The sequence below is a fragment of the Benincasa hispida genome, chromosome 10 (genome assembly GCF_027475165.1).
Source record: "Benincasa hispida cultivar pf3 chromosome 10, pf3_genome.v1.1, whole genome shotgun sequence".
NCBI lineage: Eukaryota > Viridiplantae > Streptophyta > Magnoliopsida > Cucurbitales > Cucurbitaceae > Benincasa > Benincasa hispida.
Window position 1 is genome coordinate 26,122,707 of NC_143487.1, and position 27,953 is coordinate 26,150,659.

At 33.6% G+C, this 27,953-nt stretch overlaps 1 protein-coding gene across 1 annotated transcript; it reads left to right on the plus strand.

The window, feature by feature from the left end:
* The first annotated feature begins 10,039 nt into the window (after nucleotides 1-10,039).
* On the plus strand, nucleotides 10,040-11,794 carry LOC120089004 (uncharacterized). Its single transcript, XM_039046441.1, has 4 exons — nucleotides 10,040-10,135; nucleotides 11,112-11,207; nucleotides 11,279-11,350; nucleotides 11,432-11,794. The coding sequence occupies exons 1-4, from the start codon at nucleotides 10,040-10,042 to the stop codon at nucleotides 11,792-11,794; spliced, it is 627 nt and encodes a 208-aa protein (XP_038902369.1).
* The last annotated feature ends 16,159 nt before the right edge of the window (nucleotides 11,795-27,953 follow it).

Here is a 27,953-nt window from a genome sequence, read left to right on the forward strand (position 1 = left end):
CCAAAGCATTCCAAAATGACCTCCAATAATTCAATCTCTACAAAAATGAACAATCATGCAGGTTAGAGTAATAAATGTAGCCTAAAGAAAGGACATAAAATAACACATTAAAGGTGTTATCAAAGTGTATCAATTTATACTCTTCATAATATTTTGTTTAGATAAATATTGTGTGGGATATAATTTTTTTAATTAGATCCCTAAACTTTTGTAAGTATATCATTTTAAACAATTATGGTTTCATTTGAAAATTGTCTATGTATCAATTCTAATAGTCCATTTTATTAATTCAACATTTGAAAAAGTCTATACACGTGTAAGAAACAATTTAGAATTTTAATTAAAACTATTATATGTTTCGCACAATATTTTTGAACGAGGTTTGAAGGGAGGTGTTAATTGATATACTTACGAATGTTCCATATAAATTAATAAAATTATTAGTTTAAGGTTTAAATTGATACAATCTCCAAAATTTATGGGCATATATTATTGAATTGACAAGAAGAAGTTTGGTTAACTTTTTCATTATTTCATTATTGTTACATAGACAATTTGAACCATTTCTGGGTGGGGGCAGACACCATGATAAAGACTCATGTAGTTTTTATTTTATTTTTCTTCCCAAACTTTGTTGAAAGAGTTAATTAGACATTCTTATATTATATTGATTTTTCATCCATTTCTCAACATTTAGAACATTACAATTCGCTTTAAACACTTCAATGAATTCGTTATCTACGTATCAAGTTGATTAAAAAAAATTGACAAAAATACTTGTCACGTTATGTTAAAAATTCGAAGAGAAGATTAAAACTTTTCTAAAACGGATAATGCTTTGTAGGACTAAACCAAATTGAACCAATAATCTTATCTAATTAGAACCATTTGAATTATACAAAATTTCAAATTTACAATCTAAACCCAAATACCAAATCTGGATCCAAACTTTCATGCACACTATTCAAAGTTTAAACTGCGGAAGAAGTTGAACCAAAACTTCAACTCACTGTGTCTCCAGCTCCTTTTTAAATAATAAAACCGAAAGAAGTTAACAAGTTGTTATAACTATCTTTTTGTTTTTAGTTTTTCCAGCTATCTATATAAAATAACTAGTGAAAGAATATGTGGACATTTGTTTGCATTTTTCAAATAGACAGAACTCAGAAAATATAAAGTGAGAGGGAGCTGTGAAGAAGGAGCTCATCTGGGAATTTTTTGAGATCTTGAAGCTTCTAAATAAAATCTTGAAGATCCTTTCAAAGTGGATGTACGTGACCTTAAACACCAAACCACTATACTTTTGTGTGTTTCTTCTCACTTTTCTTTCCTCTAAAGAGAGATTTTTGGGCCTAGGAGTTCTGTTCAGTTGGACTTGAAAAGTTATAACTGGTATCAGAGCTATATGATAGCTTCTTGGTATTCTTGGAACCTCAGATTAGTTTCTTGAAGTTTTTGAGACATCATAGATCAGTTTCTTGAAATTCTTGAGGTAGCATAAATCAGATTATTGAAGTTCTTGGGATGGTGAAATTGAAAAGTTTAATGGAGCAGGAGTCTTTGTTCTTTGGACAAAGAGGGTCAAAGCCTTTTTGAGTTCTCAAAAGGCCCTAAAAGCCTTAAGATGATCCAAAAACATTGTCTGCTACTCTAAATGCTGAAAATAGACAAGATATGGAAGAAATTGCATATGGAACACTGATCCTTAATATTTCAGATAGTTTTATGAGACAAGTCATAAATAAAAACACAACATATGAAGTTTGGGAGAAATTGAAGACTCTCTACGACAAAAAGATCTTCCAAACAAGCTGTACATTCGAGAAAAGATCTTCTCCTTTAAAAAGAATCACTCCAAGTCCTTGAATGAAAATCTAAATACATTCAAGAGACTTACAAATGAATTTAATCAATCTGGGGAGAAATTAGGAGCAGAAAGTGAGGCTTGCTTTGCTAACTAACTCACTTCATGACACTTATAAGGTGATGAGGATATCTTTGAAGTATGGAAGAGAGACTGTGACATTAGACACTGTCATTATAGCCGTAAGGAGTAGAGAATTAGAGTTACAAGCAGAAGGAAAGAGTGTTGGTGGTGCTGAATCTCTGTTCTCAAAAGGCAAAAATCAATTTAAGAAGAACCTTTTCAACAAGGATCAAAAAGTGCATGGAGAGAGGCTAGTCTTGAAATGCTTTATCTGCCATAAGGAAAGGCGTTTCAAGAGGAATTTCCCTGAAAGGGGAAAAGATCAGAGAAGAGATGACAATAGAAGATACAAGCCTTATGGTAGAGATGTTCAACCAGAAGTAGAGACTTTAGAAGTGATGATTAAAGGAAGTCAAAGGAATATGGGAGGAATCAGAGGCCCATGGAGAGTAAACCTATTATACTTAGGTTCTTGCTGCTGCAAATAAGAAAGCCATGGACTTTGAAACTGAGGAGAGAGATTGGGTCCTAGACTTAGAATGTATCTATCATACAACTTCCAAAAGAAGCTAATTTGTTGACTACAAATAAGAGGAAGAAGACTCGGTTTACATGGGAAATAATAATGAATGTAAGATCATTGGTCTTCTTAGTATTACTAAAACTTTCAGACAACAAGGAAGTACTTTTAAGAGATGTCAGGTATGTTCCAAAACTTAAGAGAAATCTTATCTCCCTGAGCATGCTTGATGACCAAGGCTGTATATTCATTAGAGAAAGAAATGCTTTAAAAATACAGGAGAGGAAAATCCTTGTTGGAAAGAAAATTGATGGACTATATATTTCGAAGAAAGTTATTCAACTAAAGTATGTTTTACTATTAGAAGCTAAGAAGGACAGTAAATTTGAATTGTGGCATCGAAGGCTTTCACACATTAGTGCAAAAGGATTGAATGAACTTTTGAAGCAAGACTTGATTCAGTCTAGAGGCACTAAAAGACTCAGTTTCTATGAACATTGTGTGCTTGGGAAGTCCAAGCAAATGAAGTTCGCAAAAGGAGTTCATTCAACCAAGGCCATCCTTGACTATATTCATGGAGACCAATGGGACCCTACAACAACTTCTTCTCGAGGAGTTTCCAGATATTTGCTCTCTCTTATTGATGATTTCTCTAGAAAGGTATGGACATATTCTCTTAAATTTAAAGATCAAACTTTTGAATGTTTTAAAAACTGGAAGGCTAAGGTAGAATCTCAAACTAAGAGGAAAATTAAATTCTTCAGAACTGATAATGGCCTTAGAATTTCTAGGGAATAATTTTAACTCTCTTTGTGTTGAGTGTGGATTAACTAGATACAAAACAATAGCCTATACTCCTCAACAGAATGGAGTTGCAGAGAGAATGAATAGAACACTAATGGAAAGGGTTAGATGCATGCTGTCTGAAGCAAAAATTGCAGAGGAGTTTTGAGTGGAAGCTCTAGCTACAACAACCTTTACAATCAATAGAATTCCTAGTGTTTCTATTGATATGCAAACCTTTGAAGAAAAATGGAGAGAAACACCCCCTAATTTGTCAATCTTAAACCTTTTGGATACACTGCCTATATTCGTATTAAGCAAAGCAAGTTGGAACCTAGAGCTATGAAATGCATGTTCATAGGATATCCTGAAGGAGTAAAAGGCTTTAAATTTTGGGATTTCAGCTCTAATAGAAGTCTAATCAGCAGAGATGTAATCTTCAAGGAGAATGAATCCTATATGGATTCTAAAACACTAAGGCAGTTAGCTAAGGAAGATCAGTTTGTCCCCCATTCTAGCTTTCATGTTGAAGTTCATCCTAGAAATGAAACCTCTATAACAACAAATGAACAATTACAACCCTCAAATGTCTCAAGTACTTCTGAAGACAAAACTGAGAACCTAGAAGACTATCTTCTTTCAAAAGACAGAGAAAGAGGGACCACCAGACTTCTCTTTAGATTTGAAAGTACTTATTGCATTTCTAATCATTCCATTGATGATGACAATGAAGAACCTAACAACTTTGAAGAAGCCCTAAATAGTGAAAAGAAGAATGAATGGCTTGCAACAATGAAGAGTGAAATAAACTTACTTTACAAAAATAAAACATGGGAGCTGACTGATAAACCATTTAACAAAGGAGTCATTCCTTGTAAGTGAGTCTATAAAAAGAAGTTCTTAGGAGAAAGAAGTAAAGAAGTGAAGTACAAAGCCAGGCTAGTTGCCAAGGGCGTTAAACAGAAAGAAGAAGTTGACTACTCAGAAATTTTCTCTCCAGTGGTTAGGCACACCTCAATCCGGATTCTTCTCTCCATTATGGCCTGTGAAGACCTTGAACTAGAGCATATGGATGTTACTACAACCTTTATACATGGAAGCTTGGAGAAGGAACTCTATATGAAGCAGCCTAAGGACTTTGAGGTTCAAGGGAAGTCAGACCTTGTTTGTAAGTTGAATAGGTCCCTTTATGGACTTAAGCAATTATCTAGATGCTGGTATAAGAGGTTTGATGTTTTCATCAACAAGATAAATTTCATTAGAAGCCTTCATGACCCTTATGTCTATTACAAGAAGTTTTCAAATGGTAGTCTAATCTACCTATTACTTTACATAGATGACATACTGTTGGTAGGAAAGAGTATGTCTGAGTTGAATGAAATTAAGAATCATGGTTGAATTTGAAGTGAAGAACCTAGGGACAGCTAAAAGAATCCTAGGTATGAAGATTACAAGACAGAGAACTAGGAGAGAACTGTTTCTATCTCAGAGGCAGTACACTAAAAGGGTGCTAGACATATTTAATATGGCCAATGTTAAATCAGTGACTACTTCTATGGGCCAATAATTCAAGTTATCTACTAAGGACTCTCCTAAAGACCTAATTGAAAAACAAGCTATGTCTAACATCCCCTACTCCAATGCCACAGGGAGCTTGATGTATTTGATGGTGTGCACCAGACTTGACCTAGCCTATAGTTCAAGTCTGCTTAGCAGGTACATGGGTAACCCTCTAAAAAATCATTAGGAAGCTACCAAGCGGGTATTTTGATACCTAGTGGGGTCAGCTAACATAGGTCTTTTATATACAGCTCCTAATGAACCTAAACTACTTCTAAAGAGGTATGCTGATGTAGATTTTACAGGGGACAGTGATAAGAGGAGATCCGTAATAGGTTACTTGATAGCTGGAAGAAATACAAGCTATTGTAGCCTTTTACTTAGAATTATGAGGGCTAACCAGTAAAATATGCGTTGATACTACTAAGAATTTATGTGAAAAGTGAGGTTGCATCGATCAGTATTGAAAATCTCTGCTAACCTATATTATGCATTATTCTGCGTCAAAATGTCTATTTTTGTAGCTATCGTAGGAATCGATCACATACGTTGATCCCAGACCAATGCAAAGTTGATCGCATGCATTGATCTTCATGAAGACCAGTTTGTCACATGAAATGCCGCAGCTACAGAGTGATAACCGTGATAGAAGGTCGATCACAAAGTGAGTAGAATGCGTTGATACTTCAGGAGAAACAAGCATGAACGCATACATTGGGAGTATAAAAAAGATAAGATGATTTGACATTTCATCTACCGCGTTAGAAGTGGCAGTGATTCAGAGCGAGACCACCAATACTACCGACGTTTAAGCTATATAAATAGAGTCTTAGAGCTAAATTCAAGGTATCTAAGCTTCTGCCTTAAGGCGGATCCTTGTGATCACAGATGAGAGCATGAGCAGACACTCTTTGAGGATTCTTCACCTCCACAGCCCATTCTGAGTGACAACCAGAGTTTCGCCGGAGATAGAGCTCGAGAGAGACTACTCCACCACCCATCCATGGCACCACCGGCAACCTTGATGTACATCTGATGGAAGCAAGAGATTGCCTACATCTAGCCCTCCATCTTTTTTTTATTTTTATTTTTTATCTCTGTATTGTATTACATTTTGGCTTAAGACATTAATACATTCTGTAATCAATGCATTTCTTTAGTTCCTTCAACACCATCTTCATCATTTTCTTCTTCTTTATCATCTTTTACTTTCATTGCAGTAAGTTAAATGTAGATTGCAAGAGTTATCGCATACTCAATCATGCGGCATAGAGATATGACGCATGTAGCAACCCACCGAAAGATGTATGTTGTGCGAGTATAGTGAGTCAATTCTCTTTGCTTAGTGCGAGGCTATCGCAATACTTATCTATGAGCTTGTAGCTATGACTACTGCCCGAGGGGATAAGTAGTGGAACTTACTAAGCAAAGTAAGCAGTGTTCCTAGAGATAGGAATATCTTATACTCAATGCAACCATGCGTTATAGAGATATAAGCATGAGGCTGACCACTGAGAGGTGTGCGATGCGTTAGTGTGGCGAGCTGGGATTACCCTTACAACCAAGCTTAATGCCGCGGTGAATTTATCCCCTTGACAATTCTATTTCTTCATGCATCTTGTTAGCATTAACGGTTGCCATATCTCTACCAATTCTCATAGTTAAACTTCCATTGCTCAATCTGTTTAGTTAGGAGTATGAGTAGCGCATAATCCATTAACTTTTGTCTTTTTACTTTTATTCATCGCGTCAAACACATCACTTCACAAAGATTACTGAGTTACAAGTTCTTGTGTTCGACCTCAGATCACCCCAAGAAACTTGCATTCTCGTTATACTTGGCGAGAAAGTGAGAAAACTTGTGACAAGAATGCATGGTCATCGCATACATGCTTAAACGCATATTGTATATTTTCTAGTCCAATGCATGACCATCGATGCATGGAGATCCTTGCATACATAAGACACACATATATTTTTTCTCTCTCCTTTTCCAAACCAATTACTCCTTTATGTTAAGAGGAAACCTCATAAGCTAGAAGTCTACCCTACAATCAATAGTTTCCCTATCAACTACTGAGGCTGAATCCATAGCAGTTTCAGAAGCAGTTAAAGAAGCAATATGGTTACAAGGTTTAATTACAGAACTTAGCTACATATAAGAGTTAGTAGAGTTATTATGTGATAATTAAAGTGCAATTTATTTAACTAAAAATCAGCAATACCATGATAGAACAAAGCACATTGATGTAAAGCTTTTCTTTGTCAGAGACATTATAGAAAAAGGGGCAATCAACATTCAAAAGGTCAAAACAGAAGATAATGCAGCTGATTTCTTAACCAAAGCATTATCGAGACCTAAATTTGATCACTGTTTAAATCTACGTAGAATAGTAGATTTAAATGAAAGGAAATAATTACCAGGTGCCTTAAACCTTCAAGGAAGTTTTTGCTTCAAGAGGGAGATTTGCTGAAGAAGGTGAACCAAACTTTAGCTCATTTTCAATGTCTCTAGCTCCTGTTCAGACAATAAAACAGAAAGAAGTTAACAAGCTGTCATGACCATCTTTTTTTTTTTTAGTTTTTCCAGTTATCTGTATAAAATAACTTCGTGTAAAATAATATGTGGACATTTGTTTTCATTCTTCAAATAGATTGAACTCAGAAAATATAAAGTGAGAGGGATTTGTGAAGAGAGAGCTTATCTGGGATTTTTTTGTAATCTTGAAGCTTCTAAATGAAATCTTGAAGATCCTTTCAAAGTGGATGTAGGTGGCCTTCAACACCGAACCACTATACTTCTGTGTTTCTTTTTCTTCTTCTTTGTTCTTCAGTCATGCATGCTTAAAGCCTTTGATTTTGAGTTCGAGATTTCCATTATTTTACCTGCAAAATGAAGAGGAAAGAAAAATGAGAAGATAGAATCTTAACCCTAATTTGCATCCCTCTGTCGAAACAAACTGAAAGACATAAGGAAGAGAAAGGTCTTACCACTTGGTTCTCATTCTGAGATATGTGGCACAACAGAGACCATACATGGTAGGCACCCCCCCTTTTGTATTTTCTTTGGGCTAGATCGAAAGACAGCAAGAGATTTTTGGGAAAATTTCACAAAAATGACCCAAAAACCAAAAACTTTTCTGCCAATGACCTCTTCCTAAAAACTTTTCTACCACTGACCTTTTGTCCATGCGAAATTCTAAAATTATCCACAGTTTTAAAAATCTTTTAGGCTATTTGCGCGCCTCTACGAATACTTTACAACGATAGGTACCTTCATTTCTTTCATTTCCTAACATTTCTCTTCGAAGAATTTTCTCTCAAATTTGCTCCCATCTTCTCTCCGAACTTCAGCTGAGAACTCCTCACAGGTTTGTCGTCGGTTGTCTCTATGCACTTGCCATCGTCATCGTGATCTGAAAGGTATGAGACTCTTCTCCTTGAAGAATGCATGTTAATATTCGAGGTTTGACTATCTTTTAGGGTTTAATCGCGTATTTGTTCGTAATCGATTGTTGAGAGAATACTAAGCGACCATATAAAGAATACTAAATGAGTGTTTAGAGAATATTAAGCGAACGTTTAGATATTACTAAGCGATTGGATAGAGATTACTAAGCGATCGAATGGAGAATACTAAGTAGTCATTTAAATATTTATTATGTGATCGTTTAGGTTTATATCGCGCAATCGTTTAGCTAACTGTTACGTGAGTGTTTAGATATTTATTGTGTGATCATTTAGGTTTATATCGTGTGATCGTTTAGCTAACTGTTATGTAAGTGTTTAGATATTTATTGTGTGATCGTTTAGGTTTGTGTCGTGCGATCGTTTAGATATCTGTTATGCGATCATTTAGCTAACTGTTACGCGATCCTTTAGATACCTGTATGTGATTGTTTAGTTTTCATTATGCGATCGTTTAGTTTTTGCAATCGTTTAGGTTTTGTAGATGATCGTTTAGATTTTTTAGACGATCGTTTAGATTTTTTATATGATCGTTTAGATTTTCTTGTAATGTACACGATTGTCAGATTGGTAAGATGGCGTTTGTTTACTAATTCTTGTAATGTACACGATTGTCAGATTGGTAAGATGGTTATCCCTGTTGAGAAATATTTCCCTACTACACTCCTTTCCAAGTCCACTAAATTGCTCCTATGATTAAGAATAAGTTGACAGAAGAACAAATGAGACTATATAGGAAAACGACCTTTGGTCCACTGTTGGATATAGATATTGTTTCTAATGGACAACTTTTGTACCACTTTCTGTTAAAGGAGGTAGCAGATTCGAACCCATACGTGATATCATTCAACATTCTAGGTGTAACAACCCAAGTTCAGGAGGGGTACATGAATGAACCAATATCACATCCGAATGAGAGGGATCTTGAAGACATGAAAGTATGGTTAAGAAACGCTTAAAAGAATTAAAAGTTACTACCTATACCAAAAAGGTGCACCTTCCTTTTCGATGGCTCAATCATAAGAACTCCAAAGTTAAGCGTGCTTAGCTTGGAGCAATCCACGCTTAACTTTGGAGCAATCCACGCTTAACTTTGGAGCAATCCTATGTTGGGTGACCTCTTGGAAATTTTCCTATGATACATGTGAGTGAGGACAAAGCATGCTGAAAGGACTCATCTTTGTTTGTGGGGACAACTTTCACTTCTAAAAAGCATTCAAGGCAAGGGAGGATGACATAACCAGGTCGCAGGGGATGTTGAAAGGACCCGTGTTGGTTTATGGGGAAAAATTTCACTTCTAAAAAGCATTCAAGGCAAGGGAGGATGACATAACCAGGTAGCAAGGGAATGTCGGGGCCATCAGGGGCCGAATCTGGATTCCAAATCCTGGGCCTGGGGCATTACACTAGGGAAGAAGCTAACATTCTCCCAAGAGGATTTTAACTTGATAACTAGGTTATGGCCGACCAGAGAAACAGTAGAAAGAGAAATAAGTGATGAAAGGCTGTAAGAACTCATTCTTGGACCAAAAGACCCAAATGGAAAGGATAGTTCTTGCAAGGATGTGGAGATCGCATTCAAGAATTTCAATTTTACTAATGACGAAGATGCTATCAAAGTTGCATTGGCACTACTTATTGAAATGGTGATGATTGGAAAAGACAAAAGAACCCAATTTTATGTGAATATATGTAGGATTGTCGATGACCACGACGTCTTCGTACATTACGACTGGTCTTCTCTCTTTTATCGACGTACATTGAATAACATGAAGACTATCATGCATAAGAAGAAGGAGGCTTATGATTCAAAGAAGGCAAAAGGTGATAACCATTCCTCACATTACTGTATAAAGGGATTTGTACTTGCTTTCCAGGTATGTACTTTTGTTTCTGATTCACTTTATTATACATTGAACCTGTGTGTTATGTACGTGTAACAAAGTTTCCATATCGTAGGTTTGGCTTACGGAATTTTATTCTCATCAAGTAAGTTCATAGCCACCAAAGTTAGCAAGGTTGAAATTCCTAGAATTCTTAGATGGACTTGTTCTTGTGCTCCATCTTATAAATCATTGAGCAATAAAGTTTTTCACCAAAAAAAAGTAAGTAACCAATCACTTCTGACATGCTCATTTGTTTATATGTTGAGACTTGTACCTAGCGTAGAGGAGATAAGGTACAAGGAGGACTGACTGGAAGGACTTGTCAGTGAACATGTCAGTGAACAACTAGTTAATGAACAACTAGTTGGGATGATCAGTGAAGTCAATGAACTCCCCACTCAAGCGTTCAGTCTTAGGGGCCATTTCATTCCAGATTTAGCCAAGGTTGTAGGGACGTCAACTCAGAAGGATGCTAATGAAGTCGAGGTATGACTATTGCATGAATTAGTCTTCTTAATATTGTACTGTCACTAATTTATAATTTAAATATAGGAAAAAAAATGACCGAGAGCATCGAAAAAGGAAAAAATTAGCCAAGTTCACACCTGAGTTGGTGAAAAGGGGGAAGAAGGGAGATTTTCAGCCCCAATCGACCACAGTCAATCCCAACCCCTTGGTCCCTGTACCTGACTTCCCCATAAGGACCATTAGGTCCTATGACCCATGCTTCCCAGTCCTAGGTATTCTGTGAAATGCATATAAAAGATGGAAATGCCATCCTAAAACAAAAACGAGGAGCAAACAGTCGTATATACCTTTAGGATCAAGGATTTCTTCAAAACATTTGAGCAGAACACATGGGTACTTGAAGACGTGAGTATTTCTGTTTATTCATTAACCAAGATTGATCGTTTAGAAGTTTCTAAGCTATCACACAGACAACTTTTATTTTTCTTTTTTGGACCAGATTATGGATCTCCTTTTGATGCACGTGCATCAGAAGTTGTACTTGAAACCTGACCTGTGCATGCATCGATTCACGGTGATTGACTTGAGCTTCACGGTATGGAAATTTCACATGTTTATTGAAACTACCATTCACTTAACCATGTATTTACATCTTGCTTGTCCTAGGATTCTTTGATGGAGCCAGTCGATATTGCTTCTAAGATCCGGTCAGGAGGTATTGAAATGGAGGGTGGCAAAGTGGCAGGCTGATGGGATCATGAAGCACACCTAAGGTTTTGGGCGGATTCTCACTTCTTTATTGACTACGTGCTTGGACAGTATGAAGAATACAAGCCAGCGTGGATGGATGTTGACTTCGTATTTGGGCCAATCAACATCAAACAACACTGGCTTATGCTAGCCATCGATCTAGAGAGGTGCACAATCTTTGTATTTGACTCCATGCCAAACTACATCGGTAGCGACATACTTGATGGTTACCTCAAGCTTGTGGCCAGAGCAATACCTTTGATGTTGATTTCTGTCGGATTTGACAAACAACATAAGACGGTCAAGTATGGGCAATGGGAAGTGAAGAGATCAAAGGTGACCCTCCAAGAGGGCAAGTCTCTTGACTGTGGAACTTTTTGTGCTAAATTTGTAGAAAATTGTGTAACTGGTGCTAATAGGGCTGACACTTAACATAAAGTAATATGGAATTGTATAGAAAACAATATGTTGCCCAGTTGTGGGCAAATAAATTTTTATGGTAATAGAATTGATGTTTGACTATATATAAATAAGCAAATAAATAACAAAGAAATCGTCCAAACTAGCTAAAAGATCATTTAAGAATATGTACAAGATCGTTTAAGAATATGTATAGAAAATGTACAAGATCGTATAGAGAACGTAAACAATCGTTTAATAAAAATCTAAACGATCGTTTAATACTATCTAAACGAAATATTGATCATTTAACTAAGTGATCGTGCATACTTAAGCGATTGTTTAGAAAATCTAAACGATTGTTTACAAAATGTAAATGATCGTATAGAAAATGTAAACGATCATTTAATAAAAATCTAAATGATCGTTTAATACTATCTAAACAATAACCCATAATTACATATCGTTAAGTCTAAATGGGCTAGTGTCAGGTGTTATCAATGTTTGTCTGCACGTTTTCTTGTTATATCCTCTCTGACCACATCGTGTACACCTATGTATTTGTTGTGGCTCCTCTCCATTAGAAGGTATCCTGACGGTTTGGCATCGACCTACACTTGCTACCTTTCGCGGTGGTAGAATTGGTTCAAAATCTTCAAAATCTGTTCTTCAACTCCATTCTTATCTATATCCAATTGGGAAGATTGGTTCAAAATAAGCAGCAGGCATACACTCAACGGTAAACCATTTTTGAACATTAATGTTTGAACATTAATGTTTCTAAGGGTTGTTGCTGATATTGCATGGGAGCACGGGATCTAGATGCAATTAAACTCTATACAAGTACATGTCTGTGAACGAAGATCAACCAAACCCCTAAATATCCATCGTCCACATTAATTATATGCATATCCACTGAAAAAACATGATATGTTCTAGACATCAATTCCGATTCCTTAAGAATACTCATTATGTGATCAATTACAACATTTGTGCATGCCATTGCATGTATACATCAGATATAGAACCAACCTTGTAGCCACTTGCAGATATACTCTAATAACTTCATGAGGGGAGTTCTCGTGCATCTTTCAACACTCTATTGAGGCATTCTACTATATTTTTCGTCGTCTTGTCATACCTACAATGGACTTGACAAACCCTTGCCAACCGTTGTAATCTAACCTTCTCAAGATAGGCCGCACCAGGATATTAATGGAGCTTAGCCCAATACATCTGAAACTCAGACATTCTATAAGCTTTCGCCTCTAGGTAGAAGTGTGGGATTATGTCCTTATTCTTGAATTTGTCAACCAAATTGTTTCGATATGGTATATACATTAAACATGAAATGCATTAGGGAATATACTTGTAACAACCTTTGCAATTAAGATGTGACGATCTAATATAATCACTAAATTCGAAATGTCTCTATTCGGATGGATTGATGTCGTTAATTCGAATCCAAATCGAAACAAAAGAAATTTGTAAATATCGAACTACTCCTATTACTACTAAAAACGTAGCAACAGTGGTAAGTCCGAGTCGATCCACAGAGAAGCGTGATTGGTTTTGTTAAGTTAATTTTCTAGTTAGAGCGATAAATGGGGAGTTTTGGTGTGGAAGAGATAATATGTGTGAAGTTAAAATAAAAGGGTAAATGTAATCTAGGAAATGAGTCTATCTAATTTCTAGAGCAAGAGAGAGTTCCTATGCAATTTCTTTCATTAGGCACCAATTAATTACACTGAATCTATCAATCCCTCAACCTATTAGAAATTATGATAGCCTAATTAGCTAATTTTGATTAAAAATCCAAACCAACACTAATTCAGTTTAAAAATCCAAACCAAGAAATGGTTCAATTGTTGAGACATACTACAAGCCAGAAAGTCATATCTTGTAACATGATTTATTTGGAAAGATTATACTATGGCATACATGAGTTTGGCCAGAAAAAGTCTAGACCCTAAACATGCGATCCTAATAAGTGCAACTAAATCAATCAACGATGCATAGGCTAGAATGATTTTCCAAACAAGAATTTCAACAAAATAATTTATCAGAAGAATTTATCAAAACTCGATTAAGATTAAAACAAATCCAACCAAAGAAATCACAAGATTGCAGTTAAATTAATTAAGAAACCTTCAAGAAATTAAACACAGGGCTCTTGCTCAAAGAAACTAGATGGAGATTACCTTTCAATTCATAGAAAAATCTGAGATATACATCCGTCCCATTGATTACAACCTAAAATAAAAGGGAAAACTAACTAACGATACTGAAAATTGATAGGAATGGACGAAGGAACGAGTTTTACTTCAGCCTCCTAATTTTGGCATATTTTTACCTAAAGACAAAGGGGAGTATTTATAGGAAAGATCGCAGTGTCGCAACGTTGAAAACAGCGTTGCCATGCTCACTTGCACGCGAGCTAACCGTGTCCGTTCGTCAAAGTTCGCAGCGTCGCGACACTGTAAAGCAGCGTTGCAACACTGCACGTTCTGCCTTAGAGCGTCAGGCTAGTGTTGCAACGCTATGACAGTGTAGTGGCAGTTTCATAATTTTCACTATTTTGAAGTCTGATAGCTCAAATCACCTCCAAATTTCTTCAAATCAGTTCCGTTTGTCTCCGATTTCTTGGTTCTACCTCCTTAGTTCATGATACCTACAAAATAAGACAATAAACACATAAAATCCATTAATGAGCCTAAATTAAGCTAAGAATAATAGCTTTTTTTAAGAGCTAACAAACACCCCCAAATTAATTCTTGCTCGTCCCGAGCAAGGCAGAACAAAATATAGGTATGAAACTTATGATTCAAATGAGCGACTTGGATCTCAAGGCTAAAGATAACAAACTCTTCTCAAAGAAAGGGTCATTCAAATGCATGCACTTAATCAAGAAATTTAAAACTAATTCTCTATCCCCCACGTGTATGTGTGCTTAACCAATCCTATCTAGGTCTCTACTAGTCCAGAAAAGTTTTACTCAACCCTCAACTCGTTTTCCCCTACTCTTGCTTAGAGAATCAAACATTAAGCTCTCTAGACTCAAGGTGGCAATGAAAAACTTAAGGGAACCAAACCCTTTTTATTTTTATTTTTATTATTTATTTCACTTTTATACACACGAAAGAGGAAACCTTATCTAGACACATCACCTTCGTTTTGGCTTGCCCACACGGGTGTCATGTGAATCATCCAACTACGAGCAATGTCTCCTAATAAGGTGCCGAAGCTTACTCATTCCTTGGGGTACTTTAGCTCAAAGGGAAACTACGGGTGTCATAGCCGCCCCAGGTTAATCATAGCTCAAGAAAGAGGAGTAATCCCCTTCAAAAATATCATACAATTTTTTTTTTACTCTACAACATGCTTTCCCTTTAATTAGCATACAACATGCTTTTACTTTACAATACAAGAGTTTGGAAAAAAACCTAAGCATGCATTACTAAGTTGAGCTTTAGTTACTTAACAACTCTCACCTAGACCTTTCGAAGTGACAACAAGCATATGGACCAAATAATCCAATTCTAACCATTCAAAACCACAAATAAGACGACAATGTGCTCAAAATATGCAAGGGAATCAAGAAAATTTTTTAAATTTAGCCCAAAATCATGCATACATTCTGTGAACCCTAAACAAATCGAAGAGAGAGTGATCTAAATCCTATCACAGAAAGTCATCATCACAATACATGTATCTTTAAAATCATATCAACAGATCAACCACAAAGTCCGAGCTTAGGTGCTCAAGGACTTGCCAGACATGCATATATAACTACCACCTCTAACTTTAAAACGATACATTGTCCCCAATTTCTCTCTAATCTAAGCTCAATGAAAATAAAGATAAGGGAACAGAAAATCTCCCCTGAAAATATAGTCGTGCACAGGATGTGGTGGTCGTAGGCTCGCCTAAAAAAGATTCTCCTCTCGTCTAGGTCATCCTTACAAAACAAAAACAAAAAGAAACCTAATCTAGAAAAAAAATAAAGAAAGTAGTAAAATTTGTCACTTGGCTCCCTCTAGGAAGGAAAATTTTTTAACGTTGATTACTTGACGTGACCTGTCCCCTATCAAGGCACAAAGAAATTCTCGTACTTCTTTGGTCCCTTCTTGGATGAGTCGATATAGCCTGGTAAGGTTATAAGGCTCTTCATCTTTTGAAGAGAACCAGATAGGTCGAATTTGGTATTTTTTATATTAGTAAAAGGAAATAAAATAAAAGACTCAAGGACTGACTCTATAGAAAATAAAGACTCTAATTCAACTAACTTGTGAGGAGAAGGCGAGAAAAATTAAAAAATAAGAGGAATACCAGTATAAAGAATAGGGCGAGGCTTGGGAGCCTCTGATTCTTTTACCTAAAATTCTTCTAAATTAAGGCCATACTCATACTTAACCTCACTGACTCATTCTTGTTGTGGCAGAAGATAAACCTAGTCATCCAAATCGGGCCACACATATTCCATCACAAGGTCGAGCTCAGTGCCACAGACGCGGGATGGCTCTAAATGATTTCCTGCGTGCTTAGAAAAATCATTAGTACGTTCACACATTAAATAATCCAACGCCTTACCTTGCTAAAAAATTTGAGGGACCGTTGGTTTTGCGGGATTATCTATGCTCATATCTCTGTTGCTCACCTCGACATCCTTAGAGGGTGATTCACAAGACTCCTCCAATTTCCTAACTGATTGTGCAATTCGAGCGATTTGGTCACTCAAATTTTGAATTTCGGCTCTGACCTCACGTTCGAAATAGAGGTCGTTCTGCTGGAAATTGATGGGTTCTTGATAATAGTAAGGGCGTTCCTAAACAAACTCACTAGAGCGATTAGAAAGTTCCCTAACTATATCCTCTAAAGAAATTCCTGTGTGGGTAGACTGATCTGGCATTGGTAATGGTGTTTGGCCAGCCAACTCCCAAGGAGGATGACATTCGTACTCAGGGCTGTACAAATTCCGAACCTGCATATCAACCAAAACTTGCACAACAGAGGTTAGTTCAGAAATTTGATCTTTAAGGCCACAAATCTCTTTTACCTCTAGTGATTTCCATTGCTCCGCATATGGAAAACCATACATGTTGATATTTCCTGCCATAAAAGAACAAATAGACACAAAAAGAAGACAAATAAAAAACAAAAGAATACTCTAACTAGAAATTTAACTAACGAAACATCAATGGCTTCCCCGATAACGGCACCATTTTTGTTCGGATGAAGAATCGATGTCGTTAATTCGACTCCAAACCGAAACAAAAGAAATTTGTAAATACCGAACTACTCCTATTACTACTAAAAACGTAGTAACAGTGGTAAGTCCGACTCGATCCACAGAGAAGCGCGATTGGTTTCTTTAAGTTAATTCTAATTAGAGTGATAAATGAGGAGTTTTGGTGTGGAAGAGATAATATGTATGAAATTAAAATAAAAGGGTAAATGCAATCTAGGAAAGGAGTCTATCTAATTTCTAGAGCAAGAGAAAGTTCCTATGCAATTTATTTCATTAGGCACCAATTAATTACATTGAATCTGTCAATCCCTCAACCTATTAGAAATTTTGATAGCCCAATTAGCCAATTTTGATTAAAAATCCAAATGAACATTAATTCAGTTTAAAACTTTTTCTTCTTAGCGACATACAGGTTAAAACTGAAAAGCATTAAGAAAGGGTTCAATTGTTGAGACATTCTACAAGCCGGAAAGTCATATCTTGTAGCATGATTTATTTGGAAAGATTACTATGACATACATGAGTTTGGCCAAAAAAATTCTAGACCCTAAACATGCGATCCTAATAAGTGCAACTAAATCAATCAACGATGCATAGGCTAGAATGATTTTGCAAACAAGAATTTCAACAAAATAATTTTTCAGAAGAATTTATCAAAACTTCATTAAGATTAAAACAAATCCAACCAAAGAATTCACAAGATTGCAGTTAAATTAATTAAGAAACCTTCAAGAAATTAAACACAGGGCTCTTGCTCAAAGAAACTAGATAGAGATTACCTCTCAATTCATAAACAAATCTGAGATACACATTCATTCCATTAGTTACAACCAAAATAAAAGGGAAAACTAACCTAAAGATACCGAAAATCGAAGGGAATGGACGAAGGAACGAGTTTTACTTCGGCCTCTATCAATTTGGCCTCCCAAATTTGGCATATTTTGATTTAAAGATGAAGGGGAGTATTTATAGGAAAGATCGCAGTGTTGCAACGTTGAAAACAACGTTGTAACGCTCACTTGCCCGCATGCTAACCGTGTCTGTCCGTCAAAGTTTGTAGAGTCACGACGCTATAAAGTAGCGTTACAGCACTACACATTCTGCCTTAGAGCACCAGGCTAGCATTGCAACGCTGTGACAATGCGGTGGTAGTTTCTTAATTTTCATTGTTTTGAAGCCTGACAACTCAAATCACCTCCAAATTGCTTCAAATCAGTTCCGTTTGTCTCCGATTTCTCGGTTCTACCTCCTCGGTTCATGATACCTACAAAATAAGAAAATAAACACATAAAATTCATTAACAAGCCTAAATTAAGCTAAGAATAATATCTCTTTTTAAGAGCTAACAATCTCCTATCGAAACCTTCAAACGAGTCATGAACCAAGTCCATGATGCATCGTTCTCACCATCTACAATACTGAAGGCGATATGATATATGTTATTATTGCCATCGATATACGTTGCTATTAACAACACACCTTTGTATTTTTCGTGTAAATGGGTCCCATCAACAACGATTACTAGGCGGATGCAGTTAAAAAAACCCCTGATACACGAACCAAGTGCCATGAAGACGTACTTAAAGTGTTGCATGTCCTTTACTTCAAACTCAAATATCGTACCTGGATTTGCAAACTTAAGTGCTTCGCTATATGCCCTAACAATAGCATATGATCCTTCCGGCGACCCTGTGCGAACACCAATCCGTACTCTCTAGCGTGAAAAGCCTGCTCGTAACTTATGTTCACTCCATAATCTCGTCGGACGTCCTCAATTATATCCTTTGGGTGGTATGTTCGACCAACTTGTTCGCATTTGGACTTGATTAAGTGTCCAATAACCCAACTTTTAGCTTGTCGATGATTACCCATTCTCATTTTAAGAGAACATGTATGTTCACTTAGATATTTCGTCACCTTGAAGGAATCACTTTTTTTCATTTTTTTCGCACGAACCCTCCACATGCGTTCCTCCACCAAACACCAAATATTAGCAAGCTCTTTGTTGTCTTTTTTACATGGTATTCAAAGTTCTTTCTTATTGCAAACATCGATAATTTAACTGACAAATCATATTTCGAAGAGAAAATTTGACCGGCCTTTATATCCTCGTCATTCAGATAGTCATGGTGTACTGTGATGAGGTCGTCATATGATGGGCTCTCTGATGGTCTGGGTATATCTACAAATGATTCGATTGGAATAGTATAATGCATTTGAACCGAAGTCATCACAACTAGTGGGATGGGAGCAGGTGGGGTTGGAACATGAATGTAAGGTGTCGGAGAAGTTTGTGGCCCTGAAGATGGTCCATATCCATGTTCAGTATCGAACTGTGAAGTACATTTGGGTTCACTATTGTGACCAAACCAAGCTTCACTAGTTTAATATGAAACTTCGACCATCCCCCAAGTTACATGGTTTAATATGATCATCCAGTGAAGACATGGTGTGAATATTACGTGTTGGAATGGTTTCAAAACCACAGTTTTGACTGATTGAAATGGGTTGATCGGTTGGATTGCAATGCTGGTACATATTGTCTGTGTATACTCCATGACTTTCACAAGGTGTAACTGATACAAATAACGAAATTCGGGATGCGTCATTGCCTTCTAAAAAAGCTAAGGTCTTCATCGTCGATTATGTCGATCGGGGGAGCTGGGACCAATAAATTATAATAACATTTGATGTGTCTATCAAATATATCTGGATCGATATTCAGTTGTTGGTGCATCATACTCACTAATTCATTGACTGTTATATCATTTCTGACTTTCAGACCTTTCATATGACCTCTAACATAATTCCTTCCAGACTCATCCCAATCCCCACCAAATCGTACAAAGATGCGAAGTAGCGTCATTGATCTACAATGGGATAAGCAAATCTTAAGTAAATATTGTAATTTATGATCGACCGTTTATATATATAGATACAATCGTATACTAAGTTATAAAGATCGTATACTAAGTTATAAACGACCGTGTAGTAATTTATAAACGATTGTGTAGTAATTTATAAATGATTGTGTAGTATTGTATAAACGATCGTTCAGAAATTTATATATGATCGCATATACAATACTAAGTATACGATTGTTTATAAATTACTACACGATCGTTTATAAATTACTACATGTCGTTTATAAATTACTACATGATCGTTTATAACTTAGTATACGATCGTCTAGTAATTTATGACCGACCGTTTATATTGTAATGAACGATTGTGTATATATTACTATACGATCGTTCATTTAATGCTAAAAGACACTTATTATGAAAGCGATATGAGACGAGAATTATTGTAGAATTTCACTTACATTCTCTCTGTTTCTGAATCTGACGATGAAAACGGTCAACGAAGATGTTGGACTGAAACTCTGAGAGAACACTCAAAGAGAACAATGGGAGAATTTCGTGGGGAGTTCAACAGAAAGTGAATATTGAGAGTGTCCTTCCATTTTGTTCATACCAATGTTATTCAATGCTATTGGTAGAATATTAGTTAGGAATAAATACTTTTGCGGACTGTTGGTGTTGTATTGAATACACATTGAATGGTTGAAGGAAGAAGATGGAAGACTTTGGTTTGAAGGTTTTTTAAAACTAGAGGTAATTTTAGAATTTCATATAAACAAAAGATTCGTGGTAGAAAAGTTTTTAGTCTTTGGATAATTTTGTGAAAGCTCTCACAAACCAACCATTCAAACTTTGAAGGGAGAAGAGAAGGGAAATAGTAGCAATCATCTAAAGTCCAAAAAGAAGCATTATTTCAAAACTAAAGTAAAACCAAAAAGAGAATTATACTGTTGCTACCTAGAAATCCCAATTCAACTTTTACTATTGATATCTTTTTGTGGAGATGTTGATGCTCAAAGCATTGATTCAACAGTTGTGGGAGTGGGTATTGTTTGAGATGAATAAAAGAAAAGAAAAAAATCATTTGAAGACGGAAAAAGAGGAATGAAAAAAATTTAAGTTAAAATATCATTTTGATCCTATATTTTGAAATTTATTCATTTTCAATTTTTCGTACTTTCAATTGACTACTTTTAGTTTCAAACAATACTCATTCCATAATGGTTGAAATTTTACCAAAAATGATTAAATAACAAGTCATTTTCATGCAAGAAAATACCATATGTGAATATATTTTCAAAGTTTATGATAAAAATGTTAATAGATAATATTTAAAAAAAAAATAAACAAAAAATTAGCAGTGTAGAGACTATTAAGATGTATTGAAAATATAAATTAAAAAATATATATAGAGACGAAAATTATATTTTAATTAGAATTTAAATATAAAATAATTTGTGCCTAAAAGCCAAGATTAGGTACACACCATCTTTTTAACCTTACTTAAAGTTCCCTTCCCCGCACGTCTCTCCATCTTTGACCCCTGTTTTTGTTGACATTTGACATTAACTAAAATTTAGATTCCATTTGATGACCATTTTGTTTTTTAAAATTAAGCTTATGGATACTAACTATCATCTCCAAATTTATTCTTTTGTTATCTACTAATCATCAATGATTCAAAAAAATTAGGTCAAATTTCTTTTTGTTTTTGGAATTTGGCTAAGAATTCAATCGTTGTATTTAAAAAATATGCAAATCATGGTAATAAAAGTAGATGATATAATCTTAATTTTCAAAAACAAAATGATTACCTAATCGGACCTTAATTTTCGTAAAATTAATTTTGCAACCATCTTTTTAATTATCAAGCCTTTGATCTATTTCCTATTGCTTCTAGTTATTTTTTGGGATTTCACTTGGGCCACCTTTATGTCACTAGAATGAAAAATGGTGTTAACGTAATAGATTTTCATTGATGAATCAATTGTAATGGACCTCAATCGTAAAAGTAATTATATTGCTTTTGAACACACTTTTTAATTATTTTGTAAACGTAATTTAATTATTATTGATGATGTTTAGTTAACCGTTACTATGGGTGTAAATGTAATGATTTTTTAAAACTTTTTTATCAATATCATTATCGAACAAACAACCTCCCATAAATTTGGATTTATTTTAATTTTTTAACATATCAAATAAACTCCCGAATTTTTAAATATTTTTATCAACAAATAACATCCTAAAATTTTGGATTTTTTACCTATACGTTATCGAGCCAATAACATCCCAAAAATTTGAATTTTTTTGGGATTTTTTTATTGATATGTTATCAGCAAATAATATCCTAAAATTTTGGATTTTTTTTTTTGTTTTTTATAGATATCGTTATTGAGCAAATAACATCCCAAAATTTTGGATTTTTTTCATTGATATTGTTATTTGGCAACTAACATGGATAAGCTATGGTTTAATTATTTGCTTAACAAAAATTTTTCCTCCAATTTGGCTCATATTCTCTCGCTCAACAAATTAAAAAAAAAAAAAAAAGCCATCTATTTATTTGGCTCCTATTCCAAATATTCTCACTCAAAAAACCCTCCAATTTGTCTCATATTCTCTTACTCAACGAAGATATCGAGTCTATCTCATATTTGTATTTGTGTCCGTGTCTTGTGTCTATATCTGTGCCAAAAGTAAAAAAAGCTTGAAAAGCAATGGACCCTATTTTGTTTGGAAAAGATATCAAAATACTGTGGAGATTTGAAGGGGTAGAAAGGGAAAAGAGATAATTTGTGGGATGAAAAAACTTGGAGGGCAGAGAAGCGTGCAGCATGCAGCCCCCCTCTCCCAATCCCTCAATTCATGAATGTGCACTTCTATATTTTTTTTTTTTTTTTTTTTTTAATAATAATATGAAAAATTGGACTTTCATTAAAAAAAAAAAAAAGAAAAAATAAATAAAGAAAAAAAAAGGCTTAAAAAAGAATGTGCCTTCTTATTCATGCATGTGGAGGGTGGTGTTCAATTTCATCAAATACGTAAGGTACATTGTTAAGATAAGTTTAATTAATTACTTATTTTTATTTTTTTTTAACTTCTATTTTGGTACTTGCTTTTGACTACTTTAGTTCATGTGTACTTTTGAAAAGTGAAAATTTTGATCCTAATTACATAACAAATTATCACAAATTCTATAAATAACAATATTTCTAAAAATTTATTCCATATAATTTCGTACTGAAATTATGATAGAAAATAGTATTGAAAGTATATAGATTAAAATGAACAGAAATAACTATAGAAAATACAAAAATGAACCAAAGTTAAAGATATAATGTTAGAATTTTAAACAATTTTTAATATATATTTGAACACTCGCATACTACTTAGACACTAATATAAAGTTAATACAAAAGAAATGATATTATAGAAGTTAACCCTTCCCTATTTTTCAATACCATTGAAAAATGAAATAAATCTTTTATTAACCTAAGCTCCATTTGTATCTGTGATTAGTCTATAGATAACCATCTTAACAAAATTGAATGGTCTACCAATTAACTTATCTGACTTGATCATGCACTAATATTTTAAAAAACTTATAGTCTAAGTTGTATTAATGAAATTCTAACTCAAATTTCTCAAAAAAAAAAAAAAAAAAAAAAAAAAACCTCAAATGGGGTTACCTTTCAATTTTGTGTTAATATTTCATTTTTTAAAAAAATGAAATGATTGATTTGAATCAAGCTTAATTATATAAGATGTATTAGAGAACATAACTCATCTCATGAATGATCAAATCCTTTGTAAAGAGTTAAATGAAATTAAGGTCAAATTGGGTTCTGTTCTGTTCTCTAATTATATTCTGTGTTTAGAAGGTTGTGAAGTTAAAAGTAAAGATGTATTGAGAGAAAAACAACAAAGTCTATGAAGAAATTAATGAAAATGATAATAGGAGTAAGGGTCTATCTAATTTTTATGTGAATTATTCTCAACATATCTGTATTTCGATGAAAAAAGAGAGCTTTTTCTAATGAGGTAAGACGTCAATTGACATAGCCATCTTGTTTGATTAACTCAAATCATAGTATTAAATTTTTATCAACATTATCGATATTATCAAATATTTTAGCATTTTCATGAATTTTACATCGACGAGAGAGTGAATCGAAATTTTCACTATATTGTAAAAAAGTTTACGAAAAAACAATAAAATGTCATTAATGTGAATATAATATAAACAATAAATATTTTCTTGTTTAAAAAATCATAAAATATTTATTTACTAATTCATTTTTTTTATTTTGAATTTCTTTTAGAGATATTGATTGAAATTGACATTTTCATAAAATTGAAGCCTCAACATAAAATTATGGTTAAAAAGGATTTAAAAGAAGTGATACTTACTACCTATACTAACAAAGTACATCTTCTCTTTCGGTGGCTCAATCATAGAAACTTAAGTTATAAGTTGTTTGATTTGGTACAATCTTATATTGGATGATCTACCGAAAATTTTCTTAGGAAGCATGTGATTGGTAAGGGTAAAACATACTAAAAATACCACAAAAATTCAAACTTAATAAATTTCAAATTTTATTATGATTCCCAGTACAAGTTTTCTTTGCTAGTAGTACACAAATTCAAGTATCTAAACTTAACTCTTAGATATATGATAAAAGGAAAACAAAATGATTAAAATGCTTTTTTAAAAAAAGAAAAATAAAAATAAAAATAGGTCTCTTATTCATCTGCAAAAAAAGTAAACTTTTAAAACAGTGGTAAAGATATATAATCATTGGGATTTAGAAATGAAAATGGGAAAATCAGCAACTTTATGCAATGGCCTGTTGTTCTAAAAGAATCTAGGTTAAAACATTATTTTATTCTCGTTATTATGAAATTCATTCCATTTTAATCTATGTATCTTCAATTTTACGAAACATTATCAGCATGAGCTCTTATCAATTCTTATGCTAAAGGTAGAACCTAAAGGTATGTCGGTTTTTGCCTCTTCATTATAATTAATCAATTAAATATCTGTATCAAGACATGCTATTTTGCATGTTGTGTCACTTATATGAATTAGGTCAATGACTTATTATAAGTATTCATCATTACAATTAGCTTATAGTCATGAGTCAGATATTTTCTATATGTGAATTTTTGGATGTGTCGTATATGTTATAATTGCTCAATCACAATGTACTAAGATGGGTTGTCAAAAAAGATTAGGAATATATGTTGGATATGATTCGTCATCAATTATTAAATATCTTGAACTCCATATGAGTGATGTATTTACTACAAGATTTGCTGATTGTCATTCTAATGAGACAATTTTTCGAACATTAACGGGAGGAATTAAGAACTTGGAAAAATAAATTACTTAGAATACATCGTTATTTTCTCATTTAGATCCCTGAATAGATCAATGTGACTTGAAGTTCAGAAAATAATTCATTTGTAAAATATAGCAAATCAATTATCAGATGCATTTATAGATGCTAAGAAAGTAACTAAATCATATGTACCAGCTGCAAATGTTATATTGAAAATTGATATTCCAATACAGCAAGTTGTCACTCATGAGTCTGGAACACACTAGAAGCGTGGTAAATCAATGGGTTCTAAAGATAAAAAATCTCTAAAAAGAAAAATAGTCAATAGTAAAAAAGATTTGGTTGAAGATATAAATACCCATGAAGAAATCGTTGAGACTAATGAAGAAGGTGAAATACCTAAAGATAATAATGAGATTTCAATAAACTATGTCATGACAGGAAAAATATGAAACTGAAATAATGTAGTTATTGACAACATTTTTGCGTATAATGGTGTTTTTGATATTATATATGAAAATGAGGATTCTAAACTAAAATTTGTTGAAAAATGTCAACATAGAAAAGATTAACTTTAGTTGAAAGAAGCAATTAAGGTAGAATTCAACTCACTTTCAAAACGTCAAGTTTTTGGACCAATAGTCCAAGCACTAGAAGGTGTGAAACCAGTAGGATATAAATGGGTTACTTGTGAGAAAAAAAAAATGAAAATAATGAGGTCATAAGATATAAAGCAAGATTAGTTGAGCAAAGTTTTTCAGAAAGACTTGATATTGATTATAAGAGACATTTTCTCTAATTGTGGATGTAATTAAACTAAGATTTTTAATTGATCTAACTATGTAAGAAAATCTAGGCATGTATCTTATGGATATAGTCACAACATATTTATATGAATCATTTGATAATGATATTTATATGAGAATCTCAGAATGATTTAAGATACCTAAAACATATAGATCAAGTTCTTGAAAATTGTATTCAATAAAGTTACATAGATCACTATATAGATTGAAACAATCAAGATGGATATGATACAATCGCATGAGTGGATATTTGTTGAAATAAGAATATCAAAATAATCCGATATGTCCATGTGTTTTTATAATGAAATCGTAGTCAAGATTTGCTATTATCATTGTATATGTTGATGACTTAAATATAATTGGAACTCAACTTTCAAAGATAATGAAATATTTTAAGAAAGAATTTGAAATAAAAGATCTCGGAAAAACAAAATTTTGTCTTGGCTGGCAAATTAACATTTAACAGATGAGATATTGTTTTATATGGACAAAACACATCCTTTAAATATTCCAATAAAAGTTCGTTCACTAGATGTGGAAAGATATATTACGACCTCAAGATGATAAAGAACTTCTTGGTCCAGAAGTATCATATCTTAGTGCAATTGATGCACTTATACATCTTGCTAATAATACAAGACCAAATATTGCAATTTCAGTAAATTTATTAGCTAGATACAGTTTTCTAGCTAAAAGACATTAGAATGGTATTAAACATTTGCTCCATTATCTCCGAGAAACAAATGATGAGTTTGTTTTATTCAAATAAATCAAATTTTGATTTAATTGGTTATGCAGGTCATGAATATTTATTTAATTCACATTACAAAGATATTACCTATCGCAACTTTTGAAAAATTGGTACACAATATTGAAACGCGATGATTTAGATATCTCAAGTGATTTTTCATGAGGGGAGTAAATATATTGCATTCTTTTAAGATTATTAGATCATATGAAATATATATTCTTTTTCCTTCATCGAGATTTTTCCCCATTGAGTTTTTCTTAGTAAGATTTTAATGAAACATATGGGCATCTAAAGGAGTATTATAAATATTATATACAAATATTCGATGTCCATGCTTAGTGTCAAAAGACCAAATGACATTTGACCACTACCCCATGTGTCATGAAATTATACATTATTAGTGTCTAAAGAGCCACATCCTAGCTAGTTGCCACATTTTCTATAAATAGTGGTTATTTGTGGAAGTGAAGATTGATGAGAAATCCAAAATGTTTGAAAATTTGTTTCATAGAATTTTAATTTCTTATATTTCATATTTTGTCCTATTATTATATTTTCTCGATATTTGTGTTTCCGTGCCTCGTTGTGCTATTTAATTTTACAACATATTTTAAGATTTATTGAAAGATAAATACAATGGCTAATACTTTTAGGACTAATAATTAAGCATATAGCAACATTATAAAAAATTGCAAATATAGCAAAATTTATCTATGATAGACTCCTATCAATGATATATTCTATCACTCATATACTCCGAGAGTTGGATCTAAATTTTGCTATATCTGCTAATACTTCGAGCCTAATAACTATATTTGCAACTACCCTCTTATTTAAAGTATAGAAATTAAAATAAAATATTTAAAAGCACACATCAAAATAGAATAAATTTGTGGGGTGCTTGAATCCCAATTTCAAGTTAGTGGAGTATATAGCTCACCCCATATTTGGGGCTCCAAGCCTCCAATTATAATAGTTGTTGGTGTTTCCAATTATTATAATCTACAATTAATTACAACATTACTATTTCAAATCCCTTTTCGTTACACTATTTACAATTTTGTTATAATGTTTATTATTTTATACTCATCTTCAATTATAATGTTTATTATTTCAAATCCCTTTTCGTTACACTATTTCAAATCCATAGACTATTATAATTTATATTAAAATAA

Coding starts and splice junctions, on each gene's coding strand:
- LOC120089004 (XM_039046441.1), top strand. CDS start 10,040: ATGCATAAGAAGAAGGAGGCTTATGATTCAAAGAAGGCAAAAGGTGAT. Junction 10,136..11,111: donor GATTTGTACTTGCTTTCCAG/GTATGTACTTTT, acceptor TTTTTGGACCAG/ATTATGGATCTCCTTTTGAT. Junction 11,351..11,431: donor TTGAAATGGAGGGTGGCAAA/GTGGCAGGCTGA, acceptor GTGCTTGGACAG/TATGAAGAATACAAGCCAGC.